Here is a 21867-nt window from a genome sequence, read left to right on the forward strand (position 1 = left end):
GAATATCAGGTAATTTAATGAGAGATGCAACTATTGTATATTTGGTATCAAGGATTTCTAGTACTGCTATACCACGACTTCGCTGTTTGTAGATCAGCAAAATGCTACTCCAAACAGATCTCAGGAAGTAAAACAAGAAATAGCCAAGTAATTGTTTTTCACATGCTGAAGTTCTACACGATAGAAGTGAATCAAAGGAAATAATACTCTCTACGAGGCCCTACATGGTTGTGAATAACTGAAGTTTGATACATAAATCTGCCAACTATTTATGTACAAAATGATTTTCAATGCTATCTTGCAGCTAAAAGATGTTTTATTCCATCTGAAGAGGTCTGAAGACAAGTTTCTGTACTTAATAATTGGCAACATTTTCAATTTGCTTACGTTTCATGTGAAAGTGATTGATCCTTAATAAAGTCTAATGTGTTTTTCAATATAGGATATTTCTCCTTCACAGTAGGCACAGCTCTCGGCTCTTCCATTGATCTGAAAGACAGCAGCCTTAGTCTTCCACGGCTGAACTGAGATTTTCGTGTAGGAGTGGAAGGCGGTGATGATACATCTTCTTGCTGTGAAACTGTATTCTCAGCAGGCTTACTATGAAATGCAGATGCTTCTTCTGTTTGGAGCGGGTCTGGAACTTGTTTAATCTTCGTATCGCATTGCGTCATTTGGCCCCCCTCTTTTAAAACAGAATTAGTTACTCCACTGGAAGACAATGAGCGTGCTGCCTGGAAGTCTGTCCCCACAACAGAACCTTTTCTTTGGCATTTATCACTGACGTACTGTCGGGTATCATCAATATCTTGGGCTTCCAAACTGTCTGAAGCAGAATCTTTCGTCTTTGCTCTTACGGGCAAAAAATTCAGTAACAAAAGGCTCTTCTGCATACAAAGTTTTGCTGCAGCATAAATATTGGAAGAGTTAAAATCATGACAATAGAACCCCAAACTTGCTATCTTCTGCTTAGGAAGAAAGTGGTTTATCTTGTTTATTCTGAGCCAAGACAGCTAGAAAATATTGTTTTTTCTTATTATATTGATCATGACGCTATCAGTTACCTAATTCTAGATTTCCAAATGCTAGATTTGAATAATCACACTGAACCGTATGAAGCACACAGTAGTCAATGATAACACATTTTATTCTAATAACAATCAGCTGCTATTCTAACATCAGTTACTTGTGGTAACAAGTACCTACAAAAATAGATGAATGTAAGTTCAGAACCAGGTGACCCAAGTGAGAGGTCACTCCCTGTAGAATTTTCTCACGTACTATTTTCTGCAAAGAATAGCAGAGCACAGTCCCACATAGTTCATGTGATGTACACTAGTTTCTCTCTTAAGGTATTAAAAAGTAACCCCAGTTGCTAACTTACATTTTACAGCAAAAATAAGACCTAAGATTTACAAGGCAATGCTTTACTAAACTACCTGGAGTGCTTACATATTTGGAAAGGCAACACTTACCAAGAGTTTCTGGGTTCACCTCACTTGCTTCTGTGTTCTGCTTCTCCTCAGTATCATTTCCCCTACCCATCAGGGATTTCTGCTTCATTTCCAACTGTAAACAGGATGTTAAAATAGTTAAAATATGACTCCCCCGTGTATCTATACAGCAAGGCAGTATGAAGACTGCATTGCGTTAAAGGAGTTTAATCTCAGGAACAGATGACAGTATTTACTATTCCTTACTGCAGAACAAAACACCCAGTAGTCTACAAGAGCAATACCTAAATTATCAGAGCAGATAACACAGCCTCACACTGAGATGCTCAAGGTTTGTAGGCCGAGACCCTTCCCTGTCTTGTGACTGGATGTGCATCAGCCCTCCAACAAAAAGAAGGCTTCCCCTCTACCCCCACCACTCAGGAAAAAATACACATCTAGTCATAAGATTCTCCAAAAGCATCATGTCATCTAACTACTGAGTACCGTCAGATGCAAACGTCACCTGTCATGCAACAGGTACAATGCAATTACTCATCTCAACATGCATCTGCACTCATTGCATCTCTAGTGTATTAAGCTGCCAGGAGTTTTTGCAGGTAGGAAAGAGGAGAGAGGAGGTCACAAGATACTAGAACAGTTAATTTGGCCAGCCCATATCTGAAGGGCTCACAAGAGTAGCAAAAAAGCGGGCCATAGACTGAATTAGCTGTTCTTGAAAGCCACATGGCTGTTAACCTGCATGGCTGTTAACCTTAGAATCTCCTGCAGACTACTGAAATCTAAATGAATTTTGACTTTCCGCAGCTGCAGGGGATGACACGGACACCTCTCACCAGGTTGTGAGCTGATGACACCAGCTCTTGACATAAGGCTTATGTTTCAAGGAAAATTACGTGCAAAAAACATACTCTGAACTGCAGCCAGTTACGTGCTTGTCAAAGAAGCAATTATTTCCTTTTCTGTTAGCACTGCATTACTGTGAGAATGATGTTTAAGACAGATTTCTTTCTATGCTATACCTCAAAAGAACTCCAACTGCTATGCAAGAATCTTCCTAATAAACAACACACATTCTTGCTGAAAAATAACACAAACGTAACTGGTTTTGAGTCAAATTCAGTCCTAAATACTCATGATGAGACATCTGGGGCTGAGGGGAGGAGGGGAGTGTAAGAATGCATTTAAATGTTTAAGTTCAAAGTTTAGAAGTGAATATATGTTCTTCCTAAGTGAAAACAGTTGACCTAGAATCAGTGAAGGAAAACATGGTTCCACCCTACTCCTTAACATGGCATGGTAAAATATTAAGGTAAATGACATTAATAGATATCCTCCTGAGTGATCTTACCATCCATATTCTAATTGAATCAGCCAGGGAATATACTTGTGCAAACTCATCACTCAAAGGCACCTTGCCTCCACTGTTGACTGGAAATGAGAGAAAGAAGAGTCCTGTTTATTTACAGCTCCATTTTCACACGACTACTTAACTAAAATTATGCTAGAGCCTTCCCTTCATCTCTTAGTCAATACTTGGAATTATGCCTGTAAGAAAAATAGGGGATAAAACCTGCCAACTTTCATATGCCTTAAATACATAAACTGCACCTTGACAGAGTTATTTGTAAAGTTAAATTATGAATATCTTCTTCATCTCTTCCCAAAACTGATGCCTGCAACCACGGAAAATAAAAACCTCTCCCTATACATGCAAATATTACTAATGCAAACTGCTATCAGAATAATCAAGACATGCTTAGTATTAACTTAAAGCTCTATAGATGTATTTAATTATAATTTTTTTTTCCCTTTTGTTTTATGCTATGAATTTCTAGAATGGTCTTTCAAGATCAATTTACAAAAATTAAAGACCTGACAAAACAGTTTCCATCAAAACTGGCCTGACAATGACTATGGAGAAAAAGACATTTCTGTTCAGAGTCTTCCCTCTCCTATTCCCCCATTTCTTTTTTTCCTCCTTCTTTTCAGCAACACTTGTACATAGTTCACATGGCATAGGTGAACATGGGTCCTGAAATCAGCCTGCCCCAGCAAGACCGACCGACAAAGCTATTAACCTAATAATAGGATGGATATCTTATCCACTCATTAATATCTTCCTGAGCTACCACAGTTTTCAATCTTACTCAGAAAATTAGATCAATTGTCAGACATAGGCAAAATGACTGAAGGCAATAACCACTTTAGTCATCAAGTCAGTCTTTGTGTCAATCATTTTTACCCATAACTTTATAGCTCAAAATGTAAGATGTTTAGCTTCAAAATTCTGACAGAAAGTGAACGTCTGAAATGAAACCTTTCAAAACCAAGTAACACCTTATTATCCAATATTTCAAACGTATCAATAAGCTTAATGGAAGGATGGTGTAAGTTAAAAAGTCGTTCATTTTACCTACTGAAAATGTATAAATTGTAATACAATGGACATTATACAAGTTAAAAGGTAAACATTGCCTCTTATTTTAAAAAAAAAATTAAAAAAATACGTATGTTTTGAGGATGCCAAAGTTAGTTTCCACAGTATAACATTTTGGGAGGTAATTCACACCTCCTCCACCCCCAACATTTAAAAACATATATAAGTTGGTGCTGGTCTTTTAGAAAAGATACAAGGAGAGTGGAAAACTATATAAGAACCTCTAATCACTGGGAGCCACATTGTTCTGAATTAAAACCCCAGAGGATATCACTAGTCTCTTTGGGTATATCCTTATAAGGATTAGTCAGTAGCTTATGATGGTGATTAATATTTGGACAGAGCTCTGAAGATAAAAGCACATATTAATAAAAATTAAACACTCTAGAGATAAGGCTTACCTAGTCTACCTAAATAATGACTTCTTTATACAGAACATCTTTTTAAAAATGATCACACTAAACTGATTTTTCAAAGTTTATAAATTGAACTATAAGATAGCCTTTTACAAACTTTAAGTCTTCATTATTAAGATAGTCTAATATTAGAGTTACCATATTTTTGAAGCTTCTCATATAAATCTGGAGAGAGATACACCAAAGCAGCAAATGTTGAGTTCACAGCTTGATCAACAGTAGAACCAGCAACTATATCTGTCTTTGGGGCCTGTTTTTTACATGCCTGTATAAGTCCTTTGAAAAGTTCAGATTTTTGCCCACTGAAGTCCTGGGCAGGATCTGATTTTGCAAAGTCGATAAGAAAGTTACGGCAGTCATCTTGGTGAGAGCTCCTAGCCTGTAAAGAACGTTAGAAAACATTTTACTTTAATATTACCTGAAAAATTGTTGCAGCTCATTTCTACAATTAAGTCAACTTGCAGTATATCTACTGCTGCTGAGCAACCTGATCTAATGAAAGATGTCCCTGCCCAAGGCAGGGGGGGTGAATTAGCCAATCTTTGAAGGTCCCTCCCAACCATTCTATGATTCTATGAAAATGGAAACTAATAAGGGCACAGAACAGTAGTTTCTTTACTCCTTGATATTTGCATTAAACAGCACAAGTGATGACAACTTTAGCACAACCACATATGCTTAAGGACCTATCAACTAATTAAGTCTGAATGAAACTGTGTGATATCCAGGGATTTCAAGCCAATGAAACAGAAGCAGTGGTGCAAGTACCTCTTTTTTATCTTGGTGCAGTCTACTGCTTTGACTGGCTCCCAGGAGTGCCTCAGGACACATCTGATGCCTGAAGACAGGTTTCCACAGAGGAGAATTAAGAACTGATGTTACTTTCAAAGGAGGCAAGTCTGCTTCACTACCTAGTTCTGCAAGAAATTCAGAACAGACACTTCAGTTACTAATTATTTTTGTTCATTTTTACAGATTAATGAAAAGACTAAGTGTTATCCAGTGGGGGGAGGTAATGCAAATAGACTGAATGAGTAATTTAACAATGCTCTCTAACTTCTGTTTCTCTAATGTGGTGCAGAAAACTGATGTACCCTTTCTTTAATGATAGCATCAATATCTTATAGTGACAGTATGTTACAGTATGGAAGGACTTGAATCTATACATTTTTGCTGTACTTCTATCCATAGAAATTCCCGAACAATTTGCAAGAGTTTAAAAGCTTTTTCTCCTACAAAAGACCTAATAATTTGCTATATGTAAGGAAGCTCATAATTAACAAAGGAGAAAAATATTCTATGATAAGAACACTTCAATTAGTTCCCTAAATCCACAGATAAGTACCTGCCTAATTTTCCAAGTTAAGTACTGACCACCTGATTGCAGCAAGAACTCTTTAACTTTGTTTAATTTCTCCAAAGTGGCGAATGAATTCATATTCAGGAATCTAGCTAGAAGTGTTCTGGTTTTGAAATTAAACAACTTTTTTTTTTTTCCTTATGGCACCCATCTCGCGTTTTGTATTCTACTTATCTTCAGTGGCCCAAATCCTACGTGTGCTTAACTTCTGGAATTAGCCAAACTTAATTTGATGGGGCAAACTCTGATATTACTTCATAAATGTAATTCAGCTTAGTATGATTCCTTTCAGGTGTCCACCTCTTCCTAATATTGGCTTCTGACTACTAGAAAAATCACAGTGATCCCTTTCAGAGTAGTCCCGCAGAACAGCGGTCAGGCTTGCTGCACAGAGGCCACAAAAAATGGCTCTAGCTCAATGACCAAACGTCATTCAGCAGCAATACAGCAAGTCTTCCATCTTCAGTCAAGAGGGAAATACAGAAGGAACTTTATTTTCACAGGGGATTCGAAACGTAAAGTCCTCGTATCTTCTATTTATATGGCACCACAACTTCTGGAGCTATTACGTGCACTCACCTCGTAGAGATTTCAGTGCCATACTTCGGGAAGCCAAGCGCCCCATCAACCGGGATACAAGAAGCTGTAAATCCAAGCCCCAAGAAACGGCAACATCTGGTAGGCCATAAGCAGTGACGGAAAACTTGTAGCCCCACTCATTATTACTGCTGTCAGAGTGAAAGAGAAACTGCAGCCGTGGGCCAGCCTTAAAGGTCACTTTCTACAGAGCAACAAAACAGTCATTTTGCCAAATGTAGATGACAGGAAGACATTTCAGGGTAATGAATTTCCTTCAGCAACTGTGGTTTTTCAGTATTATGTTCTGTCCATAACAGATCTAATTTCCCCCACCATCTGAATGAGAAACCCACAATACTAAGCAGATAAAATTTCTATTCAATAGCTTAATGAGAAATTTCACAGATGATTGAGCTTTAGAAGTCAGAGCCATAAAACAATAGAGAAGCATCCCATTTGAGCAGGTGTCATTGGAGAAAGTAGCTGCAGGAAGCACTACACTCGTCTCACAATGTAAAAAATAAGTTTTCCCCATGTAGTTACTGGCAGTTAAGCACGATTATTACTTTTCATTTTGACTGACTGCTCCTTTGATAACAGCAACAAAGAGGGATTCTTTACTTATTCACTCCTTTTATTTGCATCAGTGCAGACTTTCTTCCCCACCTCCTGCCCCCCCATCTTTGAGAGGGAGTACACACACACACACACGGAAGCACACATGCTCTTAGACAATAGTTTTTCCACAAGAATCCTAAGAATTTCCTAAGACTGGATATATCACTTGGTTCAGAATTTTAAAGGTGCTCACCTTAGGCCACTTCTCAGTGCCAACCTTTGTATCGTAACGAGTTTTTGCACCTCTGGCATCAGTAAACTCCAGGTAATCATACCTGTGAAAATTGCAATTCATTACTTCCAAATTTACTTTTCAAGTTTGGGGGGAAAATGTTTACTTTTGGATTTTCACAAGTGCTGCATCTCAGAGCACCCTGTCACACCTTTCTGAACCACACCTGCATTGCTTCATGTGACTGTGAAGGAATTCATTTCATGTTTTAATGCAATAGCCCAAGCCAACACAGACCTGCTTTCCTGCAGAACTTTCCCAACCCTTCAGAACTGGTAATAGGTGCTAATTTTAACATCTGGCATACGCCTTAACTAAGCAGTAGCTTGATATGTTACCAAGAGAAACCAAGCCAATAGTTTTGCCTAAAGAGGGCAAAATAAATACCACAAGCACAAACTGTGGTGATCACAGCACTATTACAACACAGATCAAGGCCAAAGGAAGCAAAATTCATACGAACAACATGTCTGTGCATTTGCCAGGAGAAGTGGGTTTCAGCACAAGAAGTCATTCAAAATAACACATTATGCAGGACAATGAAGAAATTGAAATGGCATGCTGGGAGCGCAAGAGGTATTCCTTGCACATTGAAACATGAATTGCCCCTCTGCAAATAGTTATTGGAATCTAATGCAGCACAAGATTAAATTACCTCCTTTCAGTTTCACATTTTTCATCAAATTCCACCTCAAAGTAAGTTGCCCCATGACATAGGAAGACTGAGACCTCATGGCAATTATTTTCATAGTTATGAGGCGATTCCATTGTCCACGTTCGCAATACTACAGGCTGTTCTTGCTGCCAGCTTTCCATTTCCATCTGTAGAACAAAAATGCATTCTTGAGATACAAATGTAAAGCATTTAAAAAAATAAAATTACCACACTAGATTTTTGTCTATACTTTCAAGTTGCCAGGTGTACATACAAAATGGCATTTAAGAGGTTACAGCACTGATTTACACCTGAACTAGTTATAAAGATACTCTTGATAATCATGGTAAAGAGGCACTTCTAAAGCAAAATTCATCTAGTCTGCCAGGGGAGGAGACAGCCTCACCCCAGAAGAGCCTACAAGTCTCCAATGATAACAAAAGAGAGTCTGGATGACTAATGCAGATATAAACATCTACACTACAGACATCCAGACTTTATTTGCGTCACCACAAGAAATGAAGCTAAAATCGTTAAGCATGTACTATTTTTAATTTATTTTCCTCTTTCATCCTCAGAATCCCTCCCTCCTATCTACCTTCTAGGCTTCTCTTTCCAGTTGCGCTTTCTGGTCACTTTGCTAATCTTCTGTATCAGTACAGATATTTCTAATTCTTCACTCAACTTTTCATTACACATCCCATGCTTTTAGAAGCTTTCCAGCTCCTTTCGAGCGCTCACCAGTAGAACCACCTGAGTTTTCTATGTCTTTCTTGCAATTTTGCTTTTGCTTCACTGTATTTCATAGTGCCTGTATCTTTAGTTACCTTATGAGGCTCACTACAAAGGCTTTTCAATGGTTCTATCAAAGTGCTGAATCCCTGTAGCAGAGTACAGTATGGAATGTCTAAAGTGCAAAAATCCAACAAGAAGATCACCTAGGAGAAAACACAAGTCTCATGAAAACACACATAACCATAGCCATGCTACCCGGAAATAGTACAAAATCCCAATGTTCACTTACCAGCTGACGAGTTGCCATAGCAAAGACAGAGTTACTTATTTTTTCTACTATTGTTTTGCCACTATATTGAGATAAAAGTGACTGCAAAATCGTTCTGATATTTGACAGGAACTGGCCCACATCTAAAGAGAAAAAAAACCCTTAATAGCCACCTTATGGATTTGCTACCACAACCTGCTTTATCAAACACTTAAGTGCATGGTGATGTGCACAAGAAGAAAGACAGCAGGAAAGGCATCTGCTGCCCCAAGGCAGTGACACTCAAGAGCAAAAACAGTTCAGAGAAGTTTTCTGTGATATTTCTATTGTGGAAACAAGTCATGCTTATCAATGATATTAAAAAAAAAAAAAGGGGGGGGGAGTGATGAGTAATTTAATCGTACATTCCAATATTGTTTCAACAACCTCAGCGTATCAAATAGCCTCCTCTCCATGTAAACTTATGTGCAGCTTAAGTAACAAATGAGGCTAGTAATTTTTAGCTATAGCCCTACTCCATTTTAAAGTGTAAGACAGGAACACAAACTTATTTATACGCAAATAACAAATACATGAAGTAATTTTAAATCAAATTACATGTCCATTAAGTACTTGGTCCAATTAACTAACTACTCAATACTGAGCTGCTGCATTAAAAAAAAAAAAGCTGTCGCAAAACACCCCTTAGAAGTGTCCAGATTCTTAAGTTCCTTTCTTCTTTCTATTACAAGCTTCTGGGAAAACATATACCACCACACAGAAGCTTATCAAAATAAGGGAAATTTAAAGAAACCAAAACGTTCAAATTAAAGTCTGTAACTCTATTGGTTTTTTTCATTATTAGACACCCAAAACTTACTGAAATGTTTTCTGAAGATTCTCCCAACATAAAATTATCGGTACGGTTAAAATTTGAAGTTGCTCAATATGCCTACCAATTCCTTCCTAGAGACATTAGAAATGCTATGGCAGTTACAAGTATGCCTCAGGCAGCCACTGGTGAACCCTTATTATACTGCAATTTGCAAAATCACATTTTAAAGTCCTGTATTACACCACATCTAATTCTGTATTCAATCCCAGCACTTACAGTTTTTAAGTATTTCTACAGCAAGATCCTTGGCTGAATTATCGTTACCCTTAAGTTGCAGGTAGCACCATGAAAGGAGGCTACCTTGAACAGACCAGAATAAGGAAGACAAGACTGTGCCACTCTCTTGCTGTGCAACGTCCAGCATCATCATTTCACACTGAAAAATAAAGAATGTAACAAAAGGATATCCTCTTCTGCTGCAGAATGACACACAATATGTACTAAGTAAACTGTGATGGACATTATCATCCCACTCACCCCACAAAAAAGATTAAATGCAACTGACAAGCAGCATATAACACCATAAAGCGACTGATGTATTTTGTTTTGATAAATCGCAATTTTAGGTAGGAAAAGCTACATACGAGTCACTCAATGTTCTCAGCACATTTTTTCTGCATATGTAAATAACCCTCCTCCATTTACACCTCCCTTAGTGGCATGACCAATTCTAACCTCTCAATATGGGATGATTACTTTATGGAAAAATTCCTCATCTTATACATTACTTTACTATTATGAAATGTTAATGCTTAAAGAAAAATATTTCAATTGGTTGGAAAACCTAATCCTACAGGCTTGAATAGCCGTGAATAGTTTTATCCAAAAGAACAGGAAATCTAGTTCTTTACCATACATCTCAGGCGTGCAGCTTGTGTTTGAATGCATACAAAAATCACAGCAAAGAAGCAGGAAGAGAAACAGTACAAAGACAGTTACCTCTCTTGCTGCCACTAGCAGAAGGGTATCCATGACTGATAGCACTTCACTTATGTCAAAATTTGCAGAAACTCCTTTCTCTGGTAATAATAAGAGTCCACCTGGATCTTGATCACTACAAAACAAAGATCTTCTTACTAACCAACAACAAGTAGCATAGTTCCAAAATACAAATTTAGTTATCCTTGTGACAAATCTGTAGAGATCCTACTCTACCATTACTACAAAAATCAAAAGTGTTCGGGTTCTGATGACGCCAAACTGATTAAATCAATCCATCACCATGGACAAACAATCACTTAAAGTACTGGAAGACAGTCTAGGAGAAGCCTATGAGCAGTATACTGTGATTTCAGCACCAACTGCTATCCTTGGACAATGTTTTATGTAGCTATTCAGTTACACGTATTAAGTAGTAGTATTCTCCTTTCTAAAGCAAAGTCCATTGATTATTTTGGAGAACTATTTTCCAGAGGAATAACATTTCTAAAAACGATTAAATATGAACTTATTAACAGATGTGGGGTATCAGACAATTATTTTCAACTTCAAGACTCCTTACCTGAAGTGAGTACACAGGGATCTGAAGGCAAGATGTACAGATTGCTTATGTTCTTGCTCTGTGATGTTTTTCTAGAAAAGGAAAAAGATTTATTTTTATGGTATGTTCCATTTCCCTCCTCTGTGAGAAAGAATTATAATTTCTGCAGTCTACTATTCATTTTTGGTAAGAAAGGCAGGGTTAACTCCTCTTTCTTTGAATAAGCTGCAGAGAAGGGGGGGTAAAAAGAGGCAAAGAAAAAAAAAATAAGGTTTTTACTTTAATGGGACAAACTATGCAATATTTGACAACAAGAACTCTGATTTGTCCTCTTTGCTGCATAAAGAAAGCAGGTACTAAACAATCAATTTCTTATTTAACGGTTTACCATCATGGTGAAGAGCTGGTGTCGTCTGGTCTGTCTATCTGGGAAAAAGATTGCTGCTCCACTGAGTAAGGTGTTCTTAACTTCCTCTTTTAGCATTTTCATTGGCATGAAGTTACTGTCCCCCATATCCACTACTGCTCATACAAAAAGGAAACAAAATCACAAGTTCAAATTAATCCTCCATCTAATACACAAGAGGCATAATTCAATTAAATGTGTTATTTTATACAACTTAACTCCTTGCAACCCCATTATACACACAGAAAGTGAGGGGGAACTTTTTGACTTCTAGCAAGGAAGATTTTTCTAAGGATATATTTGTTCACTGAGTAAATTAATTCTAGGAACATTAAGACTTGACAACTATCGAAGCTAATAAAGTTTTCAAGATGTGACAGATTCTATATAAACTGGTTTATCTCTAACTTGCTTTTCAGCTTTTTGTTAGGTAATTAACAAAAAAATTACACTTGAATAAAGAGGGTACCATGCTACTTCCAATGAAATCTAATGTGTAATTCCCTTTCCCTTCACTGGCTCCAGAATCTTACCTGTGTTTCTGTAAACCTTACAGGCTCCTTGTAAGATCATTTATATTTACATGAAATATCAGAAATAAATGAACCCCAGTAACCTAACAGTTAAAGGATCACATTCCCTGCTGGTTCAAGCAGGTGACATGTTGGAAATAAGTTTTCTATTGCAGCTGTTCCCAAACCACATGTTGTCAGAAAGTCTATGAAAGCATTTCATAGGGTCAAGGAAAGTTTCACTGTGATAGACTATTAGCACACACTGACCTGAAGAAGAAACAAAGGAACAGTAGCTGACTTGGCCTCTAGGAATAAGTATCTTTTCCCAAATTGTAACTATCGCAACACACTTGTAAGCCAGAACAGACAAAACAGTTAATATATTCAATATAAATTACCTTCGCACAAATGTCTATAAAGCTCTTCTGCAGCTTCTGTGTGACCAAATGTTTTGCTCTGAGAAGTTTCTTGAGGTTTAGCAGTTTTATTGTCTCCAGTAAGTACAGAGAAGCAGCTCTGGAGAAGCTGCAATAGCAGTGTTTGAGCAAAGATGCATTCTTCCCTTGGGCTGTAAGAAAGCATAAAACAAACAGAAGCAAAAACTAGAAAAGCGGCTCTTTTGCACCAAATAGATAATGCTATGAAAGTCACTATCTCAGATGGATAAAAAACACTGAGTAGAGAGCACATAGCCAAAAAAAGTATAGCTACCAGCTAAATTAATCTACATCTCAAGCTTCTACATAACATTATCGTTAAAAACACATATGGCAGCAGCAGGAAAATGTTATTTATGTAAATGATGTAGTTTAGGAAGAAGAAACTGCTGCAACTAAGCTAAGCATACTTTATTTATACATACACACACAGATTAGTGCTTCACCACACAGTAAAGAAGTTACTTACTTTTGGTGAAGTTTATTGTAAAAATTCCAGAACAGCTGCAAATCAAGGCCTGTGAAATCTAAAAATGACTTGTATTTTAATCCACTCTCCTTCTGTTGAACCTTAAAAAGGCAAAGAAAATGCAGGATTGGATAATTAACACTATACAGAACACATTCATAAAAAGTAAATCCCTGAGCACTGGGCTTAAAGCAGCCTAGTTTCCCATAAATTTGCAGCTAACATGAATTCTGGTATAACTTCTTTCATGGATATTGCAGTGTATAAATGTGACAGTTCATGCTGAAACCTTCCCCTCCAGAGAGCTACTAATAAGAACTCTCTCTCCTCTTCCCAGGTGTCTAGTCCACCATCCCCGTCCTCCACTACCAAAAGACTTTACAACCTCTACCTCTTCGTCTAATTTGATCGACAGTAAGTAATAGCCAAAAGGAGACTGCCCATGGCTCAGAATCAAAGTTGAAAAGGCACAGATGCATGCACTGTATGAACAAAACATGCTTTTGACATGTATCCTCAGAAGTAGGGTACATCACACTGACATACATCAGCACACACCAGCCATATCTCTTAACTGTATACATCTCGCCCTAGATATTTACAGAATTATTTCAGATAAAAAGAGGACATGTTTTAATTTATGCAACTTAGAGCTACCTCTCTAAGCACTTTTCCCCATGCTAGCTTCAGAATGGCTACATTATCTAATAGTAGAACATCCTCTCCTGTTGCATGTACTTCACCCAGCATTGTAACCTGATGCTGAAAAATGGTGCTTAACTCTCTCCTAGACCCAAAGCGACCATATTCCTAGTCAACTTCAGTAAACATACACAGAATGCTATTGTTCAGAAACCATTTTTTTTTTTCTCCACAGCATGGTTTTAACAGTTACTAGTACCTAGTAGCAAGACTTGCCTTTATCCGTTCACAATTACTGTTAGCATAGCCTTATTACTTTTAGCATGGTAAATACACGCGTAAAAAGAACCAAGAAGTAAAAATACCAGGTCCTGTGCCAGCTGCTGGATGAAATGAAGCGTCTTCAGGAGAAGAGTTGTGCCACAAACTGTGTCGTCGTCAGTTTTCCTGCACTGCAAGCAGTTCATGCTCCTGTTGGGCTTGTCTCGCACAGGCCGAAGATAGCCAAGAACACTCAGGCCTTGAACTCCAAGCCGTTCTGCTGTGTCTTGTCTTGTGCACAAGAACTTTATCATCAAGTACTAGAAGGATATAAACGCAGCACAAGATTTGGTTTTAAAAGTTATTACAAATTTGGCTTTTAAAAGACATGAGTGCACGTATGTGAGGAGTCGGCAGTTGGGGGGGGGGGGGGGGGGGGGCAAGCCTTATCGCCTGTCAATCACCCCCAGAAGTTTAAAATAGTGAGCCTGAGGTTCAGGCTAAGCTTGAACTCTCCCCATGTCCAAAAAAGTCACAGCGATGGTTCTGTGACCTCTACAAGCATCTGCAAAGTTAGTTAATTCATTATCAGTTCCATTCATTCTGCATACTCTGTTCTTTGGCTCTATAGTTACAGCATTTTTGCAGGTTAAAAAATTATTAGCTGCATTTAAAAGCAAGCAGAGGATCAATATGTAATATTTAAAACATACTTCTATGCAATCTGCCCACAGTGAGGTACCGAACGCAAAGCTGAAGGGAACAGCAAGTTCTGCCATCCAAATATACCTAGTAACTCTGCACACGCTAAGTCTCAGGGACTAAGGGTTACACAGACAACAGCAGAATGTCTTAGCAAGCAGTGACGGTTTTAGAAAAATTCCCAGTTGACTTCTAACTGTGCTACCACTTCTGCTAATTTCCACCGTACAAAAAAGGATTGGGGAACTACACAACAGCTGACTCCAGAAACACGATAAATGCAGGATCTGAAAAGCCAAGTTTCCTACTTATGCACTATAAATCAAAACCCATATTCTGCCACTCTTGAAAGAGAAAAGTCCGTCATTCGTCAAGGAAATCAACCTAACTGATGGAACTGCTTAGTAATTGTTTGTCCCTTAAAACAAGGGCTGAAGAACCTGGCTCTGAAAGAATAAATCCTATAACTATACAGTAGCTATAGTCTAGTAGTAGTCTCGAAGCCTAGATACTAGAATAAAGCAACAATCATGTCACCCTTTTTAGAAATATTTCCTCATGGTAAAACCAGTAGGTAGTCTGTGCATTACCACATCATTTTGCATTAAATTTGATCCTGAAGTACCATTTAACTACAGCTATATACGCGTACATACAGAGAAAAAGAATAAAACTCAGTGGACAAGAGTTGAATCATTCATTTAACTAGAAGCCCGTTGATTTTTACCCCTATCCAGAAGAGTTCTCCTTGCACAAAAAAACGAGTTAAGTTTATTTCACCTGGCATTACAACAAAGCACAGCGATAAGCCTCTGCTCACTATGACTAGGCCAATGGATTTTCATGGTTTCTTACTTGGGAAATTCTGCATTGCTGCATTTTGACATCAACTTCATCCCATTCTTCTTCCACTTCAAACCAGCCAATAGGATCATCATCTCCCAAATCATCACACGAACAACTGCTTCTATGTATAAAAGAATGTAGCAAACTTTGTAAAGAAGTAGTTCACAGAAACTGCAAAGCTGTTGATATTCCACCAAAATATTTTTAGCATGTTATGGCTATAAAGATGAGAAGAGAGACAACGGAAACTTTCACATACCCAAACTCTATCACATGCAAGGTAAGAAAATTAAGGAAATCTTTTTAGATTTCCTTTAGATTTAGATTTCCTAACCTCCTCTCACTCCTAAGCAACAGTTCTGAGAAAGTTATTTAATAAAAGCCAATTAGCATATGAATTGTTTCTGTTATCAGTGATCTGCACCTCAAGTAGAAAGTTTTTATGTCCCTTTCTAAAGAGGTCTTTAAATCAAGAGGTTGAAAACAACAGCTACATACATATTTCCTCAAACACATCAAATCAATAAAATCAAACAAGTAACAATTAAATGATGCATCATTTTTAAGTCATTTGGAACAATTCTCAGTAGTTCAAGTGGCATTGCAAAAAGATCTAATAAAACATTTATTTTCCATGTATTCATTACAAAAAGTCCACCTATACCTGTTTTTTAAAAATTGTTTGAATTCCCTCAGCTTCCATTTGTCATAGCTTTCAAATCTTTTGAAGTGTTCCTCTGCGTGGAACTTTTCTGAAGCACTATTATAAGCAAACACCAGCCCACACTGTGCCCCAATGGCACCTCTTCGGACCTAGAAGAACAAATCCAGAGCAATGTATTAAAAAGCTGACAATAAAAGAAGGTGTTGCTTTCACAGAAAAAAAGTTATGGAAAGCAATTAAGTACTGACAATACTGATCTCTGGAATTGCACTTTTACCTAAAGAAAAATGAAACACATTTAGAGAAATGTTATGAAGTCTTTTGTAACTCACCGAACGAGGATCATGTACACGGTTAATATTTGCTACATTTATCACTCTGCTAACACCCTAAAATTAACTACACTTCCACATATTAATTCTCATTCTAATTTCATATACTTTTTTAATTTTAAAAAAACAAACAAAACTAAAATTATGTATCCTACACCACAAAACAGCTTAGCTGCCTCTCCAGCTCCAACTAGAATTTACTTGCCAGAAGTCCATCCACGTTTAATTCTCTTTGACATTGAAATATGCATGCTTGTTCGAGGAATAAAACTACTGCTTTGCTTTAAATAAATAAATAAATTAATTAATAAATTCAGCTGCAGAAATCTCACTGAAGTTTTGTCCTGGCCATGAGATTTAATCACAAGACCTTGCTTATAAACCAGATAAAATTGCGCCAAGTGTTCAAATTACACTGTCTCTAAAAAGAATTTGAAAGACCCTACATTTAATCTGAACTCACATGCTATGTATCTTGAAATCTGCTATTCACAGAGTTGAAAAATTATTTTAAGTATAAGGTATATAACCCTACAAATAAATCCATACTCTTTAGAGAGAAACCATACACCTAAGGCTCACTGGCTTGAGCATATTACAAGATACAGACAAAAGCAACAGAAAATAGTCTTTACTACATACTTGTGGCACCCTGAAACAATTTAAGACCTCCATTTCCTTAAGCTCCCTGTGACTTAGTAAAAGTAAGTAAAACTAAAAAGTAAAAGTAAGTAAAATAAAAGTAAAACCCCAAAATAACACTATTGCGTGACTAATTTAATGTTTCACTTTATACAAAAAAAATTTCTAACTTATCTCTACCATTAGGGGAAAAAAGCAAGCCTTCTACTTGAAAAGCAGAGAGGAACTACATACCTTTATTCTAATTTGTGTCACTTGAAATGAAGATTCAGTTCCAGCAGAAAGAATGATACTTGCTCTGGTCTTCCCAGTTTCAGTGAGAAAACCTAAGGCAGCAGTGGGAATGGAATGAGGTTGGGAGGACTGCTAGTGCAAGCTGTTTGAAAGAGAATACTAAGATTGTGGACTAAAGAGGGGAAACAAAAACATGATGCTTTTCTAGTGAAATACCCATTAGGAAGTGTTTCCAAATAAAAGAGTAAAACGCAAGTAAAAAGACTGTATCATGTAAGTATACGCTCCCACAAAGCATACGCTGGTCTCTCCAGCCAGTGTCTCTCTTGGGGCTGCAGTATCTGCAGCCATTTCAAGAGTGGTTCCCCATTAAAGGTTATTAGTAACTCCCAAATATTACTTTGGCTTGTGGCTCTGGTCACTGATGTAATTCACTGTTCCCCAAACTGTGATCCATAAAACAACAGAAGACAATCCACAAAATAACTAAAGAATAAAATCAAACACTACATACGAGCAAACAAAGGGGTAAAACAAGCTTTTAGAATGTGCCTGATTTTCTATCACAATAGCTTTCATTTACCAGTAGCACTGCACAAGACAATACACAATTTTTTTAAAAAAAAGATTAGGTGGTATTTTCACTTTAAAAAGAGGTCAAGGAACACAAACCTCTTTCTTTAGGTTGCATCCAGTACATAAAAGCACTGCATTAACAAAGAGAGGCTTTAAAGGAGAATTAATAGCTATGTGCAGCCAGTGAAAATGTCAATGATTTCTACCATATCTCTCCATCAATATTTGGGAAGCTAGCAGTGAATGATTCATGACTTCAACCCACAAAATGTGGTCTAGTATAATTTTCTTTGTGACAGCTCATTGCTGACGTCCACATAGAATATCAATAATTTTCCCCCAAATCCAATCTTTTTGTTTGTTTGTTTTATTTTAACAATAAACTGGCTCCTGAGAAATCCACCTCGTTGTAAAACAGAATTTGCATATTGTTTTGGTTTGGGGTTTTTTTTTGTTGTTGTTTTGCTTTGGTTTTGTTTTGTTTTTTAATTACAGATCTTCCATATCATAAAACTATTGAGTAGCACCAAATATATATAAAAGTATATGGAATGGCACCACAGCCTTGTTAACAGCCTTTGTGTCTGGTTGAATATTCTGGATTTTAAGGCCAGGCTCTTACCATCCCCAGTCCATGGCTCTACAAGGAGGTTTTCAGGCCCTGATTTATCTTCTTTTCCCTTTACATCACATGCTTGCAGAGTTAGTCGTAAGGGGTTTCCTAAGCAAGAAAATCAACAGGTTTATCAAGTTCATTAAAAAAATGGAAAATATGCTTTCTAAAGTTCTTCATACAGAAAACAAATGAAAAAAATTACAATACTATGAGATTTTTGCCATTGTCAGACAAAAAAAGGGGAAGAAACTGGAGTATGAGAGGTACGTTAATCTAAAATAGCTCAAGTTTTAGATACAGACAGAAGGACAATGCAAATCATGACAACTAATGCTCTTTCAACTGTTTGCACACTTTGGAATTCACAATACATAAAATACCACTCTTGTCTTACAAAAAGCAGCAGCTACTCCGGGAAAAACAAAGCAATTTTCAAAACATTTGAAAGTAAATACTGATATTATAATTATAAAATAATTAACGTATTCTTTGGCACAAGCCAAGAAGTCCTGACAAAAACATACTAAAAGGCAAACAAAGGGAAAAATTCTTCATGAGACACTAATGGTAATCTCAGAAGTTGACACCAGAGAAAATACAGATTTATCAAACAAGTGCAGTCAATACAGCAAAATCTTACCACCTTATGCCAGACCATGCACAGCTCTGCATTTATGGCATACTCAGATTAATTTATAAAAGTGAAAATAAAAGAACTGTAAATATATGTTAATGACATCACATTTAAAACACATCTTAAATTTGTGCACATCTGCAAGAGAGACCACTTACTGAGGCTAAACACACAAAAAAGCGTGTTATTGGAAGAATAAAAATACTTTATATCGTTTGCCTTTTATACGATACAAACACTATCACCATCTTGATATAGGGGCCACTGTCTACAAATTTCATGTTTTCTCCCTCAAGATGACGCACCTGGTTCAATTCTTAGATCCCAGAAAGCTGATCTAATCATCAACCTTTAGGGCAGTTCAGCTCCACAGGTTATCTTCTTGGTAACAGTTGTTAATTTATAAGTCTTGTATAATTTTAAACCCCAGCAAAACAACAAGTAAAACAACTCAAAGCTGCATATTGTCTTAGGTATGTACAGTAAAGGATCCAACAATTATTCATTTACCATATTTATAGAGCAGGTTCTGTCTGACTGTTGCCATGGAAGCGATAAGGGATGAAGCCTTGTATGGAGTGTCCAAATGATCAGTGATCGTACAAAGGGAACTTATCACTTTAGCGACACTCCCTCTGGCTAAGGCAAAGGCCAAGAGCGTAAGTTCAACGTCTGGAGTAGTACAACAACTGGGGAGGAAAAAAACAACAGTATGAAAAGGAAACCCAGGACAGCGTGTTTTTAAACAAAGACAAATAATGCTCACATGGAAAAATCTAAGGTGCCTGTTTCTTAATGTCTTTGAATTTTTCAAGATACTAAAAAAAAAAGAGCAGGTGAGTAAAAATGAGATAAATTTGCTATACAAATCCTTCTAAACCATTTTCCACAGCATCAAAACACATCAACACAAACTCACCTTGTTATTCTTATAAGGAAGCTATCTACTTCTTCCAAAACATTTGGAGATAAGAAGCTTGAAAAATCTGTAGAGCCCGGTGTTAGGGATAGAGGTGGCATGTGTTGCAGTGCTTTCCTAGTAAAAAAGAAGGAACATAACATCAGAAAACCAGACAGAATTAGAGAAAACAGCCTTCTAAAATGAATTAGACATTTGAATCTTCACGCTTTTTGTGAGCGGGTCTCTACAAATAGCTTCTGAGTGCAGAAAATCTATTTACACAGAGAATCTCTTTAAAAGGTAAAAACAGGATTGCATTCTAGGCAGGGAAAGTTCAACAACTGGTAGGTAATCTTGAATCTAGTCTCATAATCTCAGATTTAATGAGACAAATAAATCAAGGCATTTTGAATTAAATTGCTGACAGCATTAGAAATAGCTTAGTGTCCAAGTACTGCTTCATTTTAAATAGTTCTAGAATTGAGCAGGAGCCTGTTAATAAAGGGGAAATTGCTTTTTAATTCTTTCAGAACAACTACAGAAACTAAGAGAGAAACTTGTTAGCTCAGATCAGAATTTTTGTTAGATTTCCGAAGATAATGTAATAACCCCTGAAAAAAGGAATTCTTAAGCGGTTTCATGAAAGTCATTCTATCCAATACTAAAGTTTGGTTTTTTGCTTTATAATTCCAAACACTGAATTTGTAATTTCTGAAAGCATATTTTTAGTCAAGATTTCCTGTTATAACTTTTTTAGGCTTTATTAGCTCAGTATTCATGTTATATTTCTAAAAAATACCTAAACTGTAGCAAAACTGAAGGCCCTCTGTTTTAGTAAAGCTTGCAACTATGAACCTTCCTCAGACATAAGCATGTATAAAGTTATCTAAACTTTAAAGAGGATTAATAGAGGACACAAATTAAAAGATAGGCTTAATGGACTTTAGCCTACAGTACTCATTAACCTATTGACAGCAGTGTTCTTAAGCATGGTGGCATCATGCTAAGCTCTATAAAAGTTGATGTGGGTGTGTAGCGATTTTATTAGGATTCCAATCCTTCAAAGTCATTGAGCAGAAGCGTTTGGCAGTCAAACAAGGAAATGTTACACAGAAAACAGCTGATCACCACAAGCAAACGTCTGCACAGAGATATTGCATATACCGACTATATCCCCATGTAATGCGTGACAAGGCATTACACAAGCAAAAATTTGCTGAAAATTAAGCTAAATTAAGCTCCAGTCGTAAGTGGAAGGTGTCCAATATTTATAATCAATAAAATTAACAATGAAAATTAATTTTAGGCTTCTTGGAATTATTACAAGACAAATGTATTTTTCAGTGTCCATTCAGTCATGGCTTAACAACTAGATTAGATACAACAGCTAAGAGAATTACACTTGTTCTAGTATGTGCAAATGGATAAAAGAGAAATATCAAAAGTTAAACAGTGTGATAGCTAAAAAGATGTTTAAACACCTTAATGGAGGGAGTGGAAACCAGTTACACAAGGTAGATTAGTTTACTAAAGCTGGAAGTATTTAAAAAAAATAATTTAAAAAAAAAAAAAAAAAAATCACACACCACAGAAGTTTGGTACTTACTGAGTATTTTGTAAAATAGTGTGAACGAATGCTGGATTTGTTTCCATGGAAGCTGTTACCAGAGAGGTTAGCAGAGACCAGTACCAGATAGCCGAAGCATCACACACAGAGACGCCCACCTTCTTAACTCTTTGATAACCAATGGCCCTGAGTCCATGGATTCTAGTGTCACATCCATCACTAAGGCAACGCTTGATGTTTATCTGTACATCTGTCAAAACATAAAACAGAATTTTTTTCCCATTTCTTCTGCTGTATTAGATCTAGAACAAT

At 36.9% G+C, this 21867-nt stretch overlaps 1 protein-coding gene across 2 annotated transcripts in view; it reads right to left on the reverse strand.

Annotated features, from left to right (window-relative positions):
- The window catches only part of ZZEF1 (zinc finger ZZ-type and EF-hand domain containing 1), a 60376-nt gene that overhangs the window by 29026 nt on the left and 9483 nt on the right, over nucleotides 1–21867 (reverse strand). For both annotated transcript variants that reach the window (XM_075518431.1, XM_075518430.1), the window contains exons 6-29: nucleotides 21595–21805; nucleotides 20007–20123; nucleotides 19598–19776; nucleotides 18460–18558; nucleotides 17262–17353; nucleotides 16054–16202; nucleotides 15399–15510; nucleotides 13946–14161; nucleotides 12939–13039; nucleotides 12431–12600; nucleotides 11500–11633; nucleotides 11133–11203; nucleotides 10571–10685; nucleotides 9848–10007; nucleotides 8779–8900; nucleotides 8582–8692; nucleotides 7755–7921; nucleotides 7061–7142; nucleotides 6250–6451; nucleotides 5079–5227; nucleotides 4449–4689; nucleotides 2806–2885; nucleotides 1476–1569; nucleotides 388–904 (exon numbers count right to left, since the gene is read on the reverse strand). In XM_075518431.1, the coding sequence (XP_075374546.1) occupies nucleotides 388–904; nucleotides 1476–1569; nucleotides 2806–2885; nucleotides 4449–4689; nucleotides 5079–5227; nucleotides 6250–6451; nucleotides 7061–7142; nucleotides 7755–7921; nucleotides 8582–8692; nucleotides 8779–8900; nucleotides 9848–10007; nucleotides 10571–10685; nucleotides 11133–11203; nucleotides 11500–11633; nucleotides 12431–12600; nucleotides 12939–13039; nucleotides 13946–14161; nucleotides 15399–15510; nucleotides 16054–16202; nucleotides 17262–17353; nucleotides 18460–18558; nucleotides 19598–19776; nucleotides 20007–20123; nucleotides 21595–21805 (3691 nt within the window). The remainder of the gene's footprint in view (nucleotides 1–387; nucleotides 905–1475; nucleotides 1570–2805; nucleotides 2886–4448; nucleotides 4690–5078; nucleotides 5228–6249; nucleotides 6452–7060; nucleotides 7143–7754; nucleotides 7922–8581; nucleotides 8693–8778; nucleotides 8901–9847; nucleotides 10008–10570; nucleotides 10686–11132; nucleotides 11204–11499; nucleotides 11634–12430; nucleotides 12601–12938; nucleotides 13040–13945; nucleotides 14162–15398; nucleotides 15511–16053; nucleotides 16203–17261; nucleotides 17354–18459; nucleotides 18559–19597; nucleotides 19777–20006; nucleotides 20124–21594; nucleotides 21806–21867) is intronic.

This window comes from Mycteria americana, chromosome 15 (genome assembly GCF_035582795.1).
Source record: "Mycteria americana isolate JAX WOST 10 ecotype Jacksonville Zoo and Gardens chromosome 15, USCA_MyAme_1.0, whole genome shotgun sequence".
NCBI lineage: Eukaryota > Metazoa > Chordata > Aves > Ciconiiformes > Ciconiidae > Mycteria > Mycteria americana.